The sequence below is a fragment of the Salmo salar genome, chromosome 10 (genome assembly GCF_965601325.2).
Source record: "Salmo salar chromosome 10, fSalSal1, whole genome shotgun sequence".
In the NCBI taxonomy this organism is placed as follows: domain Eukaryota; kingdom Metazoa; phylum Chordata; class Actinopteri; order Salmoniformes; family Salmonidae; genus Salmo; species Salmo salar.
Window position 1 is genome coordinate 123,858,871 of NC_138300.1, and position 18,630 is coordinate 123,877,500.

General features: G+C 44.6%; 1 protein-coding gene across 1 annotated transcript in view; it reads right to left on the minus strand.

Moving 5' to 3' along the window:
* The window catches only part of sergef (secretion regulating guanine nucleotide exchange factor), a 41,901-nt gene extending 27,537 nt beyond the window's left edge, over positions 1-14,364 (minus strand). Inside the window, exons 1-6 of the mRNA XM_045688686.2 lie at positions 14,213-14,364; positions 13,734-13,869; positions 13,139-13,291; positions 12,061-12,216; positions 8,379-8,555; positions 2,321-2,485 (exon numbers count right to left, since the gene is read on the minus strand). Coding sequence (XP_045544642.1) covers positions 2,321-2,485; positions 8,379-8,555; positions 12,061-12,216; positions 13,139-13,291; positions 13,734-13,869; positions 14,213-14,254 — 829 coding nt within the window. The 5' untranslated portion in view covers positions 14,255-14,364. The remainder of the gene's footprint in view (positions 1-2,320; positions 2,486-8,378; positions 8,556-12,060; positions 12,217-13,138; positions 13,292-13,733; positions 13,870-14,212) is intronic.
* Between the last annotated feature and the right edge of the window lie 4,266 nt (positions 14,365-18,630).

The window sequence follows — 18,630 nt, forward strand, 5'->3', positions numbered from 1 at the left end:
TTCTTACCTGGGAATATTGAAGACTCATGTTAAAAGGAACCACCAGCTTTCATATGTTCTCATGTTCTGAGCAAGGAACTTGAACGTTTGCTTTTTTACATGGCACATATTGCACTTTTACTTTCTTCGCCAACACTGTGGGTGGCATTATTTAAACCAAATTGAACATGTTTCATTATTTATTTCAGACTAAATTGATTTTATGTATTATATTAAGTTAAAATAAAAGTGTTCATTCAGTATTGTTGTAAATGTTATTATTACAAATATATATATATACACACAGCTGAAGTCGGAAGTTTACATACACTTAGGTTGGAGTCATTAAAACTCATTTTTCAACCACTCCACAAATTTCTTGTTAACAAACTATAGTTTTGGCAAGTCGGTTAGGACATCTACATAGTGAACGACACAAGTCATGTTTCCAACAATTGTTTACAGACAGATTATTTCACTTTTAATTCACTGTATCACAATTCCAGTGGGTCAGAAGTTTACATACACCAAGTTGACTGTGCCTTTAAACAGCTTGGAAAATTACAGAAAATTATGTAATGGCTTTAGAAGCTTCTGATAGGCTAATTGACATAATTTGAGTCAACTGGAGGTGTACCTGTGGATGTATTTCAAGGCCTACCTTCAAACTCAGTGCCTCTTTGCTTGACATCATGGGAAAATCAAACGAAATCAGCCAAGACCTCAGAAAAAAAATTGTAGACCTCCAAAAGTCTGGTTCATCCTAGGGAGCAATTTCCAAAAGTCTGAAGGCACCACGTTCATCTGTACAAACAATAGTACGCAAGTATAAACCCCATGGGACCACGCAGCCGTCATACCGCTCAGGAGGAAGGAGATATGTTCTGTCTCCTAGAGATGAACGTACTTTGGTGCGAGAAGTTCAAATCAATCTCAGAACAGCAGCAAAGGACCTTGTGAAGATGCTGGAGGAAACAGGTACAAAAGTATCTATATCCACAAGAAAGGCAGCTCAGCAAGGAAGAAGCCACTGCTCCAAAACCACCATAAAAATGCCAGACTACGGTTTGCAACTGCACATGGGGACAAAGATCATACTTTTTGGAGAAATGTCCTCTGGTCTGATGAAACAAAAATAGAACTGTTTGGCCAAAATGACCATTGTTATGTTTGGAGGAAAAAAGGGGGAGTCTTGCAAGCCGAAGAACACCATCCCAACCGTGAAGCACGGGGGAGGCAGCATCGTGTTGTGGGGGTGCTTTGCTGCAGGAGGGACTGGTGCACTTCACAAAATAGATGGCATCATGAGGATGGAAAATTATGTGGATATATTGAAGCAACATCTCAAGACATCAGTCAGGAAGTTAAAGCTTGGTCGCAAACTGGTCTTCCAAATGGACAATGACCCCAAGCATACTTCCAAAGTTGTGGCAAAATGGCAAAAGTCAAGGTATTGGAGTGGCCATCACAAAGCCCTGACCTCAATCCTATAGAACATTTGTGAGCAGAACTGAAAAAGCGTGTGCGAGCAAGGAGGCCTACAAACCTGACTTAGTTAAACCAGCTCTGTCAGGAGGAATGGGCCAACATTCACCCAACTTATTGTGGGAAACCTGTGGAAGGCTACCCGAAATGTTTGACCCAAGTTAAACAATTTAAAGGCAATGCTACCAAATACTAATTGAGTGTATGTAAACTTCTGGGAATGACCCACTGGGAATGTGATGAAAGAAATAAAAGCTGAAATAAATCATTCTCTCTAGTATTAGTCTGACATTTCACATTCTTAAAATAAAGTGGTGATCCAAACTGACCTAAGACAGGGAATCTTTACTTGGATTAAATGTCAGGAAATGTGAAAAACTGAGTTTAAAATGTATTTGGCTAAGGTGTATGTAAACTTCTGACTTCAACTGTATACATTCAGCAAAAAAAGAAACATCCCTGTCTTTAAAAGATAATAGACGGTAAGACACTGTAACAGGGTCATACTGTGTCTTACGATGCATTATAGCCAATTCATAATGTATTATACATTCAGGCTTTAGGATGTGTCACCTCCTTCAACAGCGTTAACGGTATCATCCACATCTCCATTAAATATCGATATTTAAACTCTCTAGTCAGAGTCGATGCCAAAAGATCGATTGATTTGTGTTCCGTAAAGCACACCGTTTTGAACATTTTGCTACCGAAAACGATCACTTCTTACTAGAAACATTCAGGAAGTCCCTGCCCATATCAAAAACAATTTCTACTAAAATGACTTTATTACTATTATTATTTATTACTTATTAATTATTACTAAATTACTAAAAACAAGACCCGGTCTCTCTCTCACCTGTTTGGGCCACGAGGTGTGTCCAGCCACTGTGTACGTGGGTAACCTTCTCTCCACCCAGTGGTGAGCGGTCTAGGAGGACAGGTCTGGGTAAGAAGGAGTCTGTACTGCTATTGGTCAGCTGGCCGTGCTTATTACTGCCCCACAGGAACACATCTCCCTCAGCTAGAATGGAAAAAAACACATTAGACTGGTGTTACTATCCTGGACACGACCCCCTGCTATAATACAACACACGACCCCCTGCTATAATACAACACACGACCCCCTGCTATAATACAACACTATCCTGGACACGACCCCTGCTATAATACAACACACGACCCCCTGCTATAATACAACACTATCCTGGACACGACCCCCTGCTATAATAGAACACTATCCTGGACACAACCCCCTGCTTTAATACAACACACGACCCCCTGCTATAATACAACACTATCCTGGACACGACCCCCTGCTATAATACAAAACTATCCTGGACACGACCCCCTGCTATAATACAACACACGACCCCCTGCTATAATACAACACACGACCCCCTGCTACAATACAACACTATCCTAGACACGACCCCCTGCTATAATACAACACACGACCCCCTGCTATAATACAACACACGACCCCCTGCAATAATACAACACTATCCTGGACACGACCCCCTGCTATAATACAACACACGACCCCCTGCTATAATACAACACTATCCTGGACACGACCCCCTGCTATAATACAACACTATCCTGGACACGACCCCCTGCTATAATACAACACACGACCCCCTGCTATAATACAACACTATCCTGGACACGACCCCCTGCTATAATACAACACACGACCCCCTGCTATAATACAACACACGACCCCCTGCTATAATACAACACACGACCCCCTGCTATAATACAACACACGACCCCCTGCAATAATACAACACACGACCCCCTGCTATAATACAACACTATCCTGGACACGGCCCCTGCTATAATACAACACACGACCCCCTGCTATAATACAACACTATCCTGGACACGACCCCCTGCTATAATACAACACTATCCTAGACACGACCCCCTGCTATAATACAACACACGACCCCCTGCTATAATACAACACACGACCCCCTGCTATAATACAACACACGACCCCCTGCTATAATACAACACACGACCCCCTGCAATAATACAACACACGACCCCCTGCTATAATACAACACTATCCTGGACACGACCCCCTGCTATAATACAACACACGACCCCCTGCTATAATACAACACTATCCTGGACACGACCCCCTGCTATAATACAACACACGACCCCATGCAATAATACAACACACGACCCCCTGCTATAATACAACACTATCCTGGACACGACCCCCTGCTATAATACAACACTATCCTAGACACAACCCCCTGCTATAATACAACACACGACCCCCTGCTATAATACAACACACGACCCCCTGCTATAATACAACACACGACCCCCTGCTATAATACAATACACGACCCCCTGCTATAATACAACACACGACCCCCTGCAATAATACAACACACGACCCCCTGCTATAATACAACACTATCCTGGACACGACCCCCTGCTATAATACAACACACAACCCCCTGCTATAATACAACACTATCCTGGACACGACCCCCTGCTATAATACAACACACGACCCCCTGCAATAATACAACACACGACCCCCTGCTATAATACAACACACGACCCCCTGCTATAATACAACACACGACCCCCTGCTATAATACAACACACGATCCCCTGCTATAATACAACACACGACCCCCTGCTATAATACAACACACGACCCCCTGCAATAATACAACACACGACCCCCTGCTATAATACAACACACGACCCCCTGCTATAATACAACACACGACCCCCTGCTATAATACAAAACACGACCCCCTGCTATAATACAACACTATCCTGGACACGACCCCCTGCTATAATACAACACACAACCCCCTGCTATAATACAACACTATCCTGGACACGACCCCCTGCTATAATACAACACACGACCCCCTGCAATAATACAACACACGACCCCCTGCTATAATACAACACACGACCCCCTGCTATAATACAACACACGACCCCCTGCTATAATACAACACACGACCCCCTGCTATAATACAACACACGACCCCCTGCTATAATACAACACACGACCCCCTGCAATAATACAACACACGACCCCCTGCTATAATACAACACACGACCCCCTGCTATAATACAACACACGACCCCCTGCTATAATACAACACACGACCCCCTGCTATAATACAACACAGGACCCCCTGCTATAATACAACACACGACCCCCTGCTATAATACAACACACGACCCCCTGCTATAATACAACACTATCCTGGACACGACCCCCTGCTATAATACAACACTATCCTAGACACGACCCCCTGCTATAATACAACACACGACCCCCTGCTATAATACAACACACGACCCCCTGCTATAATACAACACACGACCCCCTGCTATAATACAACACACGACCCCCTGCTATAATACAACACACGACCCCCTGCTATAATACAACACACGACCCCCTGCTATAATACAACACTATCCTGGACACGACCCCCTGCTATAATACAACACACGACCCCCTGCTATAATACAACACACGACCCGCTGCTATAATATAACACACGACCCCCTGCTATAATACAACACTATCCTGGACACGACCCCCTGCTATAATACAACACACGACCCCTGCTATAATACAACACTATCCTGGACACGACCCCCTGCTATAATACAACACACGACCCCCTGCTATAATACAACACACGACCCCCTGCTATAATACAACACACGACCCCCTGCTATAATACAACACTATCCTGGACACGACCCCCTGCTATAATACAACACACGACCCCCTGCTATAATACAACACACGACCCCCTGCTATAATACAACACACGACCCCCTGCTATAATACAACACACGACCCCCTGCTATAATACAACACACGACCCCCTGCTATAATACAACACTATCCTGGACACGACCCCCTGCTATAATACAACACACGACCCCCTGCTATAATACAACACACGACCCCCTGCTATAATACAACACACGACCCCCTGCTATAATACAACACTATCCTGGACACGACCCCCTGCTATAATACAACACACGACCCCCTGCTATAATACAACACACGACCCCCTGCTATAATACAACACACGACCCCCTGCTATAATACAACACTGAGACAGACACTCAAACATGCCAAGACGAATGGGAGCATAAAGATCGTCACCAAGGAAAGCGTAAATCAATGGAGAATGTAAACCAGTGATGTAGTGGTAAAAAGGTAAACACATTCATTTTCACAGTGAGTAATATCTCTCTCACACACCCACCCCACGTCTATTTCTATAGGGACAAGCACTGTTCATGACACAAACTGTCAGCTTTAAAGTTTACAGTATTTCCTGCAATTCTACACATTTTGTCATGGGGTGCAGAGAACATGTTGCAGTTTTAAAAGATAATTTGCTTGCAATTCTACACATTCTAATGTGTAGAATGTGTATTCATGTGATATTTGAGTGACTCAAACGTTACAACAAAATCAAAGGGCTTAAAAAACGTTATCTGACATGGGCTAGTTGATCTGGACATTTCTGACAAGTTATAAATATCTCTGTAAGGTCTGTAATGACATGTTATAAATATCTCTGTAAGGTCAGTAATGACATGTTATAAATATCTCTGTAAGGTCTGTAATGACTGACAAGTTATAAATATATGTAAATATAATAAAGAAAAATACATAACAATCAAATGGTCTCTGTTGTTCTGAGGTAAAATACTTTTCTGTGGGCGCAATTCACACTTTCTCATAAATCATTCATTTGTGTCTATGGGAAATTTCAAGTAAAGCATGTGGATCTCAAGTCAGACTGGAGACTAGCAGACTGGAGACTAGCAGACTGGAGACTAGCAGAATAGCAGACTGGAGACTAGCAGACTGGAGACTAGCAGAATAGCAGACTGGAGACTAGCAGAATAGCAGACTGGAGACTAGCAGACTGGAGACTAGCAGACTGGAGACTAGCAGACTGGAGACTAGCAGAATAGCAGACTGGAGACTAGCAGACTGGAGACTAGCAGAATAGCAGACTGGAGACTAGCAGACTGGAGACTAGCAGACTGGAGACTAGCAGAATGGAGACTAGCGGAATAGCAGACTGGAGACTAGCAGACTAGCAGACTGGAGACTAGCAGACTGGAGACTAGCAGACTGGAGACTAGCAGAATAGCAGACTGGAGACTAGCAGACTGGAGACTAGCAGAATAGCAGACTGGAGACTAGCAGAATAGCAGACTGGAGACTAGCAGAATAGCAGACTGGAGACTAGCAGAATCGCAGACTGGAGACTAGCCGACTGGAGACTAGCAGACTGGAGACTAGCAGAATAGCAGAATGGAGACTAGCAGAATAGCAGACTGGAGACTAGCAGAATAGCAGACTGGAGACTAGCAGAATAGCAGACTGGAGACTAGCAGACTGGAGACTAGCAAACTGGAGACTAGCAGACTAGAGACTAGGAGACTAGCAGACTGGAGACTAGCAGACTGGAGACTAGCAGACTAGCAGATTGGAGACTAGCCGACTGGAGACTAGCAGACTGGAGACTAGCAGACTGGAGACTAGCAGACTGGAGACTAGCAGACTAGCAGATTGGAGACTAGCAGACTGGAGACTAGCAGACTGGAGACTAGCAGACTGGAGACTAGCAGACTGGAGACTAGCAGACTAGCAGACTGGAGACTAGCCGACTGGAGACTAGCAGAATAGCAGACTGGAGACTAGCAGAATAGCAGACTGGAGACTAGCAGAATAGCAGACTGGAGACTAGCAGAATCGCAGACTGGAGACTAGCCGACTGGAGACTAGCAGACTGGAGACTAGCAGAATAGCAGAATGGAGACTAGCAGAATAGCAGACTGGAGACTAGCAGAATAGCAGACTGGAGACTAGCAGAATAGCAGACTGGAGACTAGCAGACTGGAGACTAGCAAACTGGAGACTAGCAGACTAGAGACTAGGAGACTAGCAGACTGGAGACTAGCAGACTGGAGACTAGCAGACTAGCAGATTGGAGACTAGCCGACTGGAGACTAGCAGACTGGAGACTAGCAGACTGGAGACTAGCAGACTGGAGACTAGCAGACTAGCAGATTGGAGACTAGCAGACTGGAGACTAGCAGACTGGAGACTAGCAGACTGGAGACTAGCAGACTGGAGACTAGCAGACTAGCAGATTGGAGACTAGCCGACTGGAGACTAGCAGACTGCAGACTAGCAGACTGGAGACTAGCAGACTGGAGACTAGCAGACTAGCAGACTGGAGACTAGCCGACTGGAGACTAGCAGACTGGAGACTAGCAGACTGGAGACTAGCAGACTGGAGACTAGCAGACTAGCAGATTGGAGACTAGCAGACTGGAGACTAGCAGAATAGCAGACTGGAGACTAGCAGAATAGCAGACTAGCATAATAGCAGAATAGCAGACTAGCATAATAGCATAATAGCAGACTGGAGACTAGCAGACTGGAGACTAGCAGACTGGAGACTAGCAGACTAGCAGATTGGAGACTAGCAGACTGGAGACTAGCAGAATAGCAGAATAGCAGACTGGAGACTAGCAGAATAGCAGACTAGCATAATAGCAGAATAGCAGACTAGCATAATAGCATAATAGCAGACTAGCATAATAGCATAATAGCAGACTGGAGACTAGCAGACTGGAGACTAGCAGACTGGAGACTAGCAGACTGGAGACTAGCAGACTGGAGACTAGCAGACTGGAGACTAGCAGACTGGAGACTAGCAGAATAGCAGACTAGCAGAATAGCAGACTGGAGACTAGCAGACTGGAGACTAGCAGACTGGAGACTAGCAGAATAGCAGACTGGAGACTAGCAGAATAGCAGACTAGCAGACTGGAGACTAGCAGACTGGAGAGCAATAACAGTCACTCACCAGTAAGGCTCACACAGTGGGCAGAGCCTGCAGCAACTCTGTGTGAAATCACCTGTTCCAGACCTGGGACCAGACAAGGTATCTTGGAGGTGAAGTGTGCCGGGACAGGCTGTGGACTCAGAGCTCTCTTAGCCTGGCCAGAGAGACCCATACCCCACTGGTAAACACTACCTGTACCTGGACATAGAACAACACAAGGAGAAAGACTTAGTGGTGATTGTTGTGTCCCCATAAGAATGAATGTATTGATGATAGTACATGTACATTTTAGTCATTTAGCAGATGCTCTTATTCAGAGCGACTTACAGGAGCAATTACGGTTAAGTGCCTTGCTCGAGACTGACGGGTTTTCACCTACTCGGCTCGGGGATCCAAACCAGAGACCTTTCGGTTAGTGGCCCGACGTTCTTAACCACTAGACTACCTGCTCTGTAGTGACTGAGAAGACTGAACTATTTACATAGCACACACACACACACACACACACACACACACACACACACACACACACACACACACACACACACACACACACACACACACACACACACACACACACACACACACACACACACACACTACACAGAAATGATGACACACTACACAGAACCACACACACTACACAGAACCACACACAGCAATGATGACACACTACACAGAACCACACACACTACACAGAACCACACACAGCAATGAGGACCAGAGTGAGTGTAAAAGTTGAATTCAGAGCTTGGATCTGTAGTCAGAACTATAACATACTTATGAATGTCATGTGTAGGCTCTGTGGCTGTGAAGTCTGAACAGGTATGTCTTACCAGTGACAGTCAGTGAACAGGTATGTCTTACCCGTGACAGGTATGTCTTACCAGTGACAGTCAGTGAACAGGTATGTCTTACCAGTGACAGGTATGTCTTACCAGTGAACAGGTATGTCTTACCCGTGACAGGTATGTCTTACCAGTGACAGTCAGTGAACAGGTATGTCTTACCAGTGACAGTCAGTGAACAGGTATGTCTTACCAGTGACAGTCAGTGAACAGGTATGTCTTACCAGTGAACAGGTATGTCTTACCCGTGACAGGTATGTCTTACCAGTGACAGTCAGTGAACAGGTATGTCTTACCAGTGACAGGTATGTCTTACCAGTGACAGTCAGTGAACAGGTATGTCTTACCAGTGACAGTCAGTGAACAGGTATGTCTTACCAGTGACAGGTATGTCTTACCAGTGACAGTCAGTGAACAGGTATGTCTTACCAGTGAACAGGTATGTCTTACCCGTGACAGGTATGTCTTACCAGTGAACAGGTATGTCTTACCAGTGACAGGTATGTCTTACCAGTGAACAGGTATGTCTTACCAGTGAACAGGTATGTCTTACCAGTGACAGTCAGTGAACAGGTATGTCTTACCAGTGAACAGGTATGTCTTACCAGTGACAGTCAGTGAACAGGTATGTCTTACCAGTGACAGTCAGTGAACAGGTATGTCTTACCAGTGACAGGTATGTCTTACCAGTGACAGGTATGTCTTACCAGTGACAGGTATGTCTTACCAGTGACAGGTATGTCTTACCAGTGACAGTCAGTGAACAGGTATGTCTTACCAGTGACAGGTATGTCTTACCAGTGACAGGTATGTCTTACCAGTGACAGGTATGTCTTACCAGTGACAGTCAGTGAACAGGTATGTCTTACCAGTGACAGGTATGTCTTACCAGTGACAGGTATGTCTTACCAGTGACAGTCAGTGAACAGGTATGTCTTACCAGTGAACAGGTATGTCTTACCAGTGACAGGTATGTCTTACCAGTGACAGGTATGTCTTACCAGTGACAGTCAGTGAACAGGTATGTCTTACCAGTGACAGGTATGTCTTACCAGTGACAGTCAGTGAACAGGTATGTCTTACCAGTGACAGGTATGTCTTACCAGTGACAGTCAGTGAACAGGTATGTCTTACCAGTGAACAGGTATGTCTTACCAGTGACAGGTATGTCTTACCAGTGACAGGTATGTCTTACCAGTGACAGTCAGTGAACAGGTATGTCTTACCAGTGAACAGGTATGTCTTACCAGTGACAGGTATGTCTTACCAGTGACAGTCAGTGAACAGGTATGTCTTACCAGTGACAGGTATGTCTTACCAGTGACAGGTATGTCTTACCAGTGAACAGGTATGTCTTACCCGTGACAGGTATGTCTTACCAGTGACAGTCAGTGAACAGGTATGTCTTACCAGTGACAGGTATGTCTTACCAGTGAACAGGTATGTCTTACCAGTGAACAGGTATGTCTTACCAGTGACAGGTATGTCTTACCAGTGACAGGTATGTCTTACCAGTGACAGGTATGTCTTACCAGTGACAGGTATGTCTTACCAGTGACAGTCAGTGAACAGGTATGTCTTACCAGTGACAGGTATGTCTTACCAGTGACAGGTATGTCTTACCAGTGACAGGTATGTCTTACCAGTGACAGGTATGTCTTACCAGTGACAGTCAGTGAACAGGTATGTCTTACCCGTGACAGGTATGTCTTACCAGTGAACAGGTATGTCTTACCAGTGAACAGGTATGTCTTACCAGTGACAGGTATGTCTTACCAGTGACAGTCAGTGAACAGGTATGTCTTACCCGTGACAGGTATGTCTTACCAGTGACAGTCAGTGAACAGGTATGTCTTACCAGTGAACAGGTATGTCTTACCAGTGACAGTCAGTGAACAGGTATGTCTTACCAGTGAACAGGTATGTCTTACCAGTGACAGTCAGTGAACAGGTATGTCTTACCAGTGAACAGGTATGTCTTACCAGTGAACAGGTATGTCTTACCAGTGACAGGTATGTCTTACCAGTGAACAGGTATGTCTTACCAGTGAACAGGTATGTCTTACCAGTGACAGGTATGTCTTACCAGTGACAGGTATGTCTTACCAGTGACAGGTATGTCTTACCAGTGAACAGGTATGTCTTACCAGTGACAGTCAGTGAACAGGTATGTCTTACCAGTGAACAGGTATGTCTTACCAGTGAACAGGTATGTCTTACCAGTGAACAGGTATGTCTTACCAGTGAACAGGTATGTCTTACCAGTGACAGGTATGTCTTACCAGTGACAGGTATGTCTTACCAGTGAACAGGTATGTCTTACCAGTGACAGGTATGTCTTACCAGTGAACAGGTATGTCTTACCAGTGAACAGGTATGTCTTACCAGTGACAGGTATGTCTTACCAGTGACAGGTATGTCTTACCAGTGAACAGGTATGTCTTACCAGTGACAGGTATGTCTTACCAGTGACAGGTATGTCTTACCAGTGACAGGTATGTCTTACCAGTGAACAGGTATGTCTTACCAGTGACAGGTATGTCTTACCAGTGACAGGTATGTCTTACCAGTGACAGGTATGTCTTACCAGTGACAGGTATGTCTTACCAGTGAACAGGTATGTCTTACCAGTGACAGGTATGTCTTACCAGTGACAGGTATGTCTTACCAGTGAACAGGTTATGTCTTACCAGTGAACAGGTATGTCTTACCAGTGAACAGGTATGTCTTACCAGTGACAGGTATGTCTTACCAGTGACAGGTATGTCTTACCAGTGAACAGGTATGTCTTACCAGTGAACAGGTATGTCTTACCAGTGAACAGGTATGTCTTACCAGTGACAGGTATGTCTTACCAGTGACAGTCAGTGAATGTCTGAGTCCTGCTGCCACTCTGATCACTGGCTCCTTTACAGACTGAATGGGCAGCAGCACCACAGAATGAGGGATTGTCTCTGAGACCCCCAACTGGCCGTATGCATTAGATCCACACGTCAGTACCTGGCCATGATCTGAGAGAGGAGAAACAAAACATGTTGATAGAAAATGAAAAGCATGAAGACCTAGACATATGTCAAGACATTCAGGTCTCCGGTTTTGACAACTAAGGTGTTGTGACGATTGTCACAGAGACCCGAACCAAGTCAGAGCTGCTGCTCCAATTCCCTACTGTACATTCTCTGTCTCTCTCTCCCCAGACAGAATGAGCAGTACATTCTCTGTCTCTCTCTCTCCCCAGACAGAATGAGCAGTACATTCTCTGTCTCTCTCTCTCCCCAGACAGAATGAGCAGTACATTCTCTGTCTCTCTCTCTCCCCAGACAGAATGAGCAGTACATTCTCTGTCTCTCTCTCCCCAGACAGAATGAGCAGTACATTCTCTGTCTCTCTCTCCCCAGACAGAATGAGCAGTACATTCTCTGTCTCTCTCTCCCCAGACAGAATGAGCAGTACATTCTCTGTCTCTCTCTCCCCAGACAGAATGAGCAGTACATTCTCTGTCTCTCTCTCCCCAGACAGAATGAGCAGTACATTCTCTGTCTCTCTCTCCCCAGACAGAATGAGCAGTACATTCTCTGTCTCTCTCTCCCCAGACAGAATGAGCAGTACATTCTCTGTCTCTCTCACCAGACAGAATGAGCAGTACATTCTCTGTCTCTCTCTCCCCAGACAGAATGAGCAGTACATTCTCTGTCTCTCTCTCCCCAGACAGAATGAGCAGTACATTCTCTGTCTCTCTCTCCCCAGACAGAATGAGCAGTACATTCTCTGTCTCTCTCTCCCCAGACAGAATGAGCAGTACATTCTCTGTCTCTCTCACCAGACAGAATGAGCAGTACATTCTCTGTCTCTCTCTCCCCAGACAGAATGAGCAGTACATTCTCTGTCTCTCTCTCCCCAGACAGAATGAGCAGTACATTCTCTTCCACTCACCAGTGAGGACGAGTGTGAAATCCCAACCACAGGACACGTGTGCAACCCTCTGACCAATGAGAGGACAGAGTTGAAAGGTGCTGACCTCTAAACTGTGACCTAGTCCCAGCTGACCTCTGTGGTTCTGCCCACACACCAGCAGCTCTCCTTTCTCTGGAGGAAGAGGAGGTGGAGGAAGAGGAGGAGGTGGAAGAAGAGGAGGAAGAGGAAGTGGAGGAAGAGGAGGTGGAGGAGGAAGAGGAAGATAAGGTGGAAGAAGAGCAAGTGGAGGAAGAGGAGGCAGTGGAGGAGGAAGAGAATGAGGGAGGAAGAAGAAGAGGAGGTGGAGGAAGAGGAGGAAGAGGAAGGGGAAGTGGAGGAAGAGGAGGCGGTGGAGGAGGAAGAGAATGAGGGAGGTAGAAGAAGAGGATAATAAGTTATTAGTTATGTGTATACTGTGTAATGCATAAGCAGAAAACTGTTCTTCACATAGCTTTATTGACACACCAAAAGGAGAAGCCATATGTCCAGCAGAGGGAGACAAAGTCAACCTTTCACAGATATTAGATCACTTTCTTCATGACAACAAAAAAATGCCATCATGAGCCACACTCACCAGAGACCACAGCCGAATGCCCACCACCTCCACTGAGTTGGCGCACTGTCCCCATCTGTAGGGCCCCATCAGCAAGGCTGGGCACTGACCGGTCTTCCACATGGCCTTGTCCTAACTGCCAGTAACTGTTCGTTCCCTGCAATGTTTTCAAGGAGGTATTGACAGTGCGAATTGAGATGCAGTTCCTACTCTGTGTGTTTATATTTAACATATGAAATTGATTCATTAAAAAGAAATCACCGGTATAAACAACTGCCAGAGACGGAGAGATCACTAGTTAGCTAATTCTAGTTAGTTTTAAACGTTAGCTAACTGACGCTAACATGAGTTTTGGTAGCTAGCATTCTTGAAACTAATGTGCTTGACAAAACGTAACTAGCTAACGTTACTATGGCAACAAAGTGGATCTTTATTAGCTAAATACGAGTGTCATGATAAATAAAAAAAATAAAAAAACATTGTTTGATAAAGACACTTACCCACGTGTAGACACATAATTCTGTCTGCAAGCTTGTATCCATGGCATGAGATGCAAAATAAATGCAATGTACGACAGTTAGATCGTGTTGCTGTAAAGTAGGAAGTCGTTGTTTACAAACGACAGTGGTTTTCCGCCATGTTGAGTGTGGCTAAAGAGGGTTGTCACTAGTTACCACAGCGACAAAGTCAGAATGGCTGTCGTAAAAAATTCATGAAAACAAACGTGTTTTTTGTTGTTGTTTTTTTTGTCTTAATTAGGGTTAGGCATACGGTTAGGATTAGGTTTAAAATCAGATTTTTAAGAAGATAAATTGTAGAAATAGGCGGGGTTCAGACGTAATGATGACTTTGTGGCTGTGGTAACTAGTTACGACCCCCAAAAAGAGGTGTGGCGTACCGATCTCTATTATATTCTATTATATTCTATCAGGAAGAATATGCCATGTTTAGTCAATTTACAATTTCATTCTCTATGAATATTAAACGTTCTGCTTTTCCTCCGGTGAAAATCTGTGTTGATAGGACTACAACTCTAGAGAAGTCGCTATAAAAAAATGAATAGGCACAGTATGCTCTTCATGAAAAGTCTCTGGTATATCATTTCAAACAAAAGTCGGCATTATTCATTCATATGACACACACGAACATTTAGACTTATACATAAGAATCTACATCGTTGAATAGATTCTCACTTTTGAATAATAATATTATACTTTACACCGTTAAATCCATCACAGCAACAACTCAATATTATATACACAAACATGGGAGGAGTATGTGGTGCATTCGGGAAAGTATTCAGACCCCTTTCCTTTTTCCACATTTTGTTACATTACAGCCATATTCTAAAACTGATAAAAACAATACACAATACCCCAAAATGAAAAAGCAAAAAACGGTTTTTTGATTTTTTTTTTGCAAATGTATAAAAAACAAATCAACAACTGAAATGTCTGCAGCATTGAAAGTGGCCACCATCGTTCTTAAATTGTCCGTAGAGCGTCGAGACAGGATTGTGTCTAGGCACAGATCTGGCCGAAACATTTCTGCAGCATTGAAGGTCCCCAAGAACACAGTGGCCTTCATCATTCTTAAATAGAAGAAGTTTGGAACCACCAAGACTCTTCCTAGAGCTGGCCACCAGGCCAAACTGAGCAATCGGGGGAGAAGGGGCTTGGTCAGGGAGTTGACCAAGAACCCGATAATCACTCAGACAAAGCTCTAGAGTTCCTTTGTGAAGATATAAGAACCTTCCAGAAGGACAACCGTCTCTGCAGCACTCCACCAATCAGGCCTTTATGGTAGAGTGGCCATACAGAAGCCACTCCTCAGTAAAAGGCACATGACAGCCCGCTTGGAGTTCGCCAAAAGGACCCTAAAGGGTTCTCAGTCCATGAGAAACAAGATTCTCTGGTCTGATGAAACCAAGATTGAACTCTTTGTCTTGAATACCAAACGTCACGTCTGGAATAATCCTGGCACCATCCCAACGGTGAAGCATGGTGGTGACAGCATCATGCTGTGGGGATGTTTTTCAGGGACTGGGAGACTAGTCAGGATCGAGGGAAAGATTAATGGAGCAAAGTACAGAGAGATCCTTGATGAAAACCTGCTCCGGGGCACTCAGGACCTCAGACTGGGGCGAAAAGTCATCTTCCAACAGGACAACCACCCTAAGCATACAGCCAAGACAACGCAGGAGTGGCTTCGGGGCAAGTCTCTAAATGTCCTTAAGTGGCCCAGCCAGAGCCCAGACTTGAACCCGATCGAACTTGTCTGGAGAGACCTGAAAATAGCTGTGCAGCAACTCTTCCCATCCAACCTGACAGAGCTTGAGAGGATCTGCAGAGTAGAATGGGAGAATCTCCCCAAATACAGCTGAGCCAAGCTTGTAGCGTCATAACCAAGAAGACTCAATGCTGTAATCGCTGGAAAAGGTTGTTCAACAAAGTACAGAGTAAAGGGTCTGAATACTTAAGTAAATGTGATATTTCTGTGTTTTATTGTCATTATGGGTTGTGTGTACAGTCGTGGCCAAAAGTTTTGAGAATGACACAAATAATAATTTCCACAAAGTTTGCTGCTTCAGTGTCTTTAGATATTTTTGTCAGATGTTACTATGGAATACTGAAGTATAATTACAAGTGTTTTATAAGTGTCAAAGGCTTTTTTTGACAATTACATGAAGTTGATGCAAAGAGTCAATATTTGCAGTGTTGACCCTTCTTTTTCAAGACCTCTGCAATCCGCCCTGGCATGCTGTCAATTAACTTCTGGGCCACATCCTGACTGATGGCAGCCTATTCTTGCATAATCAATGCTTGGAGTTTGTCAGAATTTGTGGGTTTTTGTTTGTCCACCCGCCTCTTGAGGATTGACCACAAGTTCTCAATGGGGTTAAGGTCTGGGGAGTTTCCTGGCCATGGATCCTAAATATCGATGTTTTGTTCCCCGAGCCACTTAGTTATCACTTTTGCCTTATGGCAAGGTGCTCCATCATGCTCCATCATGAAAAGGCATTGTTCGTCACCAAACTGTTCCTGGATGGTTGGGAGAAGTTGCTCTCGGAGGATGTGTTGGTACCATTCTTTATTCATGGCTGTGTTCTTAGGCAAAATTGTGACTGAGCCCACTCCCTTGGCTGAGAAGCAACCCCACACATGAATGGTCTCAGGATGCTTTACTGTTAGCATGACACAGGACTGATGGTAGCGCTCACCTTGTCTTGTCCGGACAAGATTTTTTCCGGATGCCCCAAACAATCGGAAAGGGGATTCATACAGAAAATGACTTTACCCCAGTCCTCAGCAGTCCAATCCCTGTACCTTTTGCAGAATATCAGTCTGTCCCTGATGTTTTTCCTGGAGAGAAGTGGCTTCTTTGCTGCCCTTCTTGACACCAGGCCATCCTCCAAAAGTCTTTGCCTCACTGTGCGTGCAGATGCACTCACACCTGCCTGCTGACATTCCTGAGCAAGCTCTGTACTGGTGGTGCCACCAATCCCGCAGCTGAATCAACTTTAGGAGACGGTCCTGTCGCTTGCTGAACTTTCTTCGGCACCCTGAAGCCTTCTTCACAACAATTGAACCGCTATCCTTGAAGTTTTTGATGATCCAATAAATGGTTGATTTAGGTGCAATCTTACTGGCAGCAATATCCTTGCCTGTGAAGCCCTTTTTGTGCAAAGCAATGATGACGGCATGTGTTTCCTTGCAGGTAACCATGGTTGACAGAAGAAGAACAATGATTCCAAGCACCACCCTCCTTTTGAAGCTTACAGTCTGTTATTCGAACTCAATCAGCATGACAGAGTGATCTCCAGCCTTGTCCTCGTCAACACTCACACCTGTGTTAACGAAAGAATCACTGACATGATGTCAGCTGGTCCTTTTGTGGCAGGGCTGAAATGCAGTGGAAATGTTTTTGGGGGGATTCAGTTCATTTGCATGGCAAAGAGGGACTTTAATATTTAATATTTGTGTCATTCTCAAAACTTTTGGCCACGACTGTAGATGGATGGGGGGGGGGGACAATTTATTAATCAATTTTAGAATAAGGCTGTAAAATGTAACAAAATGTGGAAAAATTCAAGGTGTCTGAATACTTTCCGAATGAACTGTATTGGACACCCATATGATCCACAGTAATTAACCTGTTTGGGATAGGGGGCAGTATTTTCACGGCCGGATAAAAAACATACTGATTTAATCTGGTTACTACTCCTGCCCAGAAACTAGAATATGCATATAATTAGTAGATTTGGATAGAAAACACTCTAAAGTTTCTAAAACTGTTTGAATGGTGTCTGTGACTATAACAGAACTCATATGGCAGGCCAAAACCTGAGAAGATTCTATACAGGAAGTGCCCTGTCTGACAATTTGTTCTCCTTCTAGGGCATCTCTATCAAAAATACAGCATCTCTGCTGTAACGTGACATTTTCTAAGGCTTCCATGGGCTCTCAGAAGGCGCCAGAACATGGAATGATAACTCTGCAGTCCCTGGGCGAAAAACAGTAGGGCTTTTGGAAAGTGGTCGTTCTGAGAACAATGACACTGGCGCACGCGTGCATGTGACGACTCCATTTTACTTCTTTCAGTGTTTGAACGGATACAACGTCTCCCGGTTGGAATATTATCGCTATTTTACGAGAAAAATCGCATAAAAATTGATTGTATTGGACACCCATATGATCCACAGTAATTAAGTTACCTACTGGATAAATTGAAGATAAGGGGTGGGTGTAATAGAGAGATGGATTACAACACCGGAGGCTGCTGAGAGGAGGACGACTCATAATAATGTCTGGAGCAAATGGAGAGATCTGAAAAAAAGGGCGGCAGGTAGGTTAGAGGCAGGTAGCCTAGTGGTTAGAGGCAGGTAGCCTAGTGGTTAGAGGCAGGTAGCCTAGTGGTT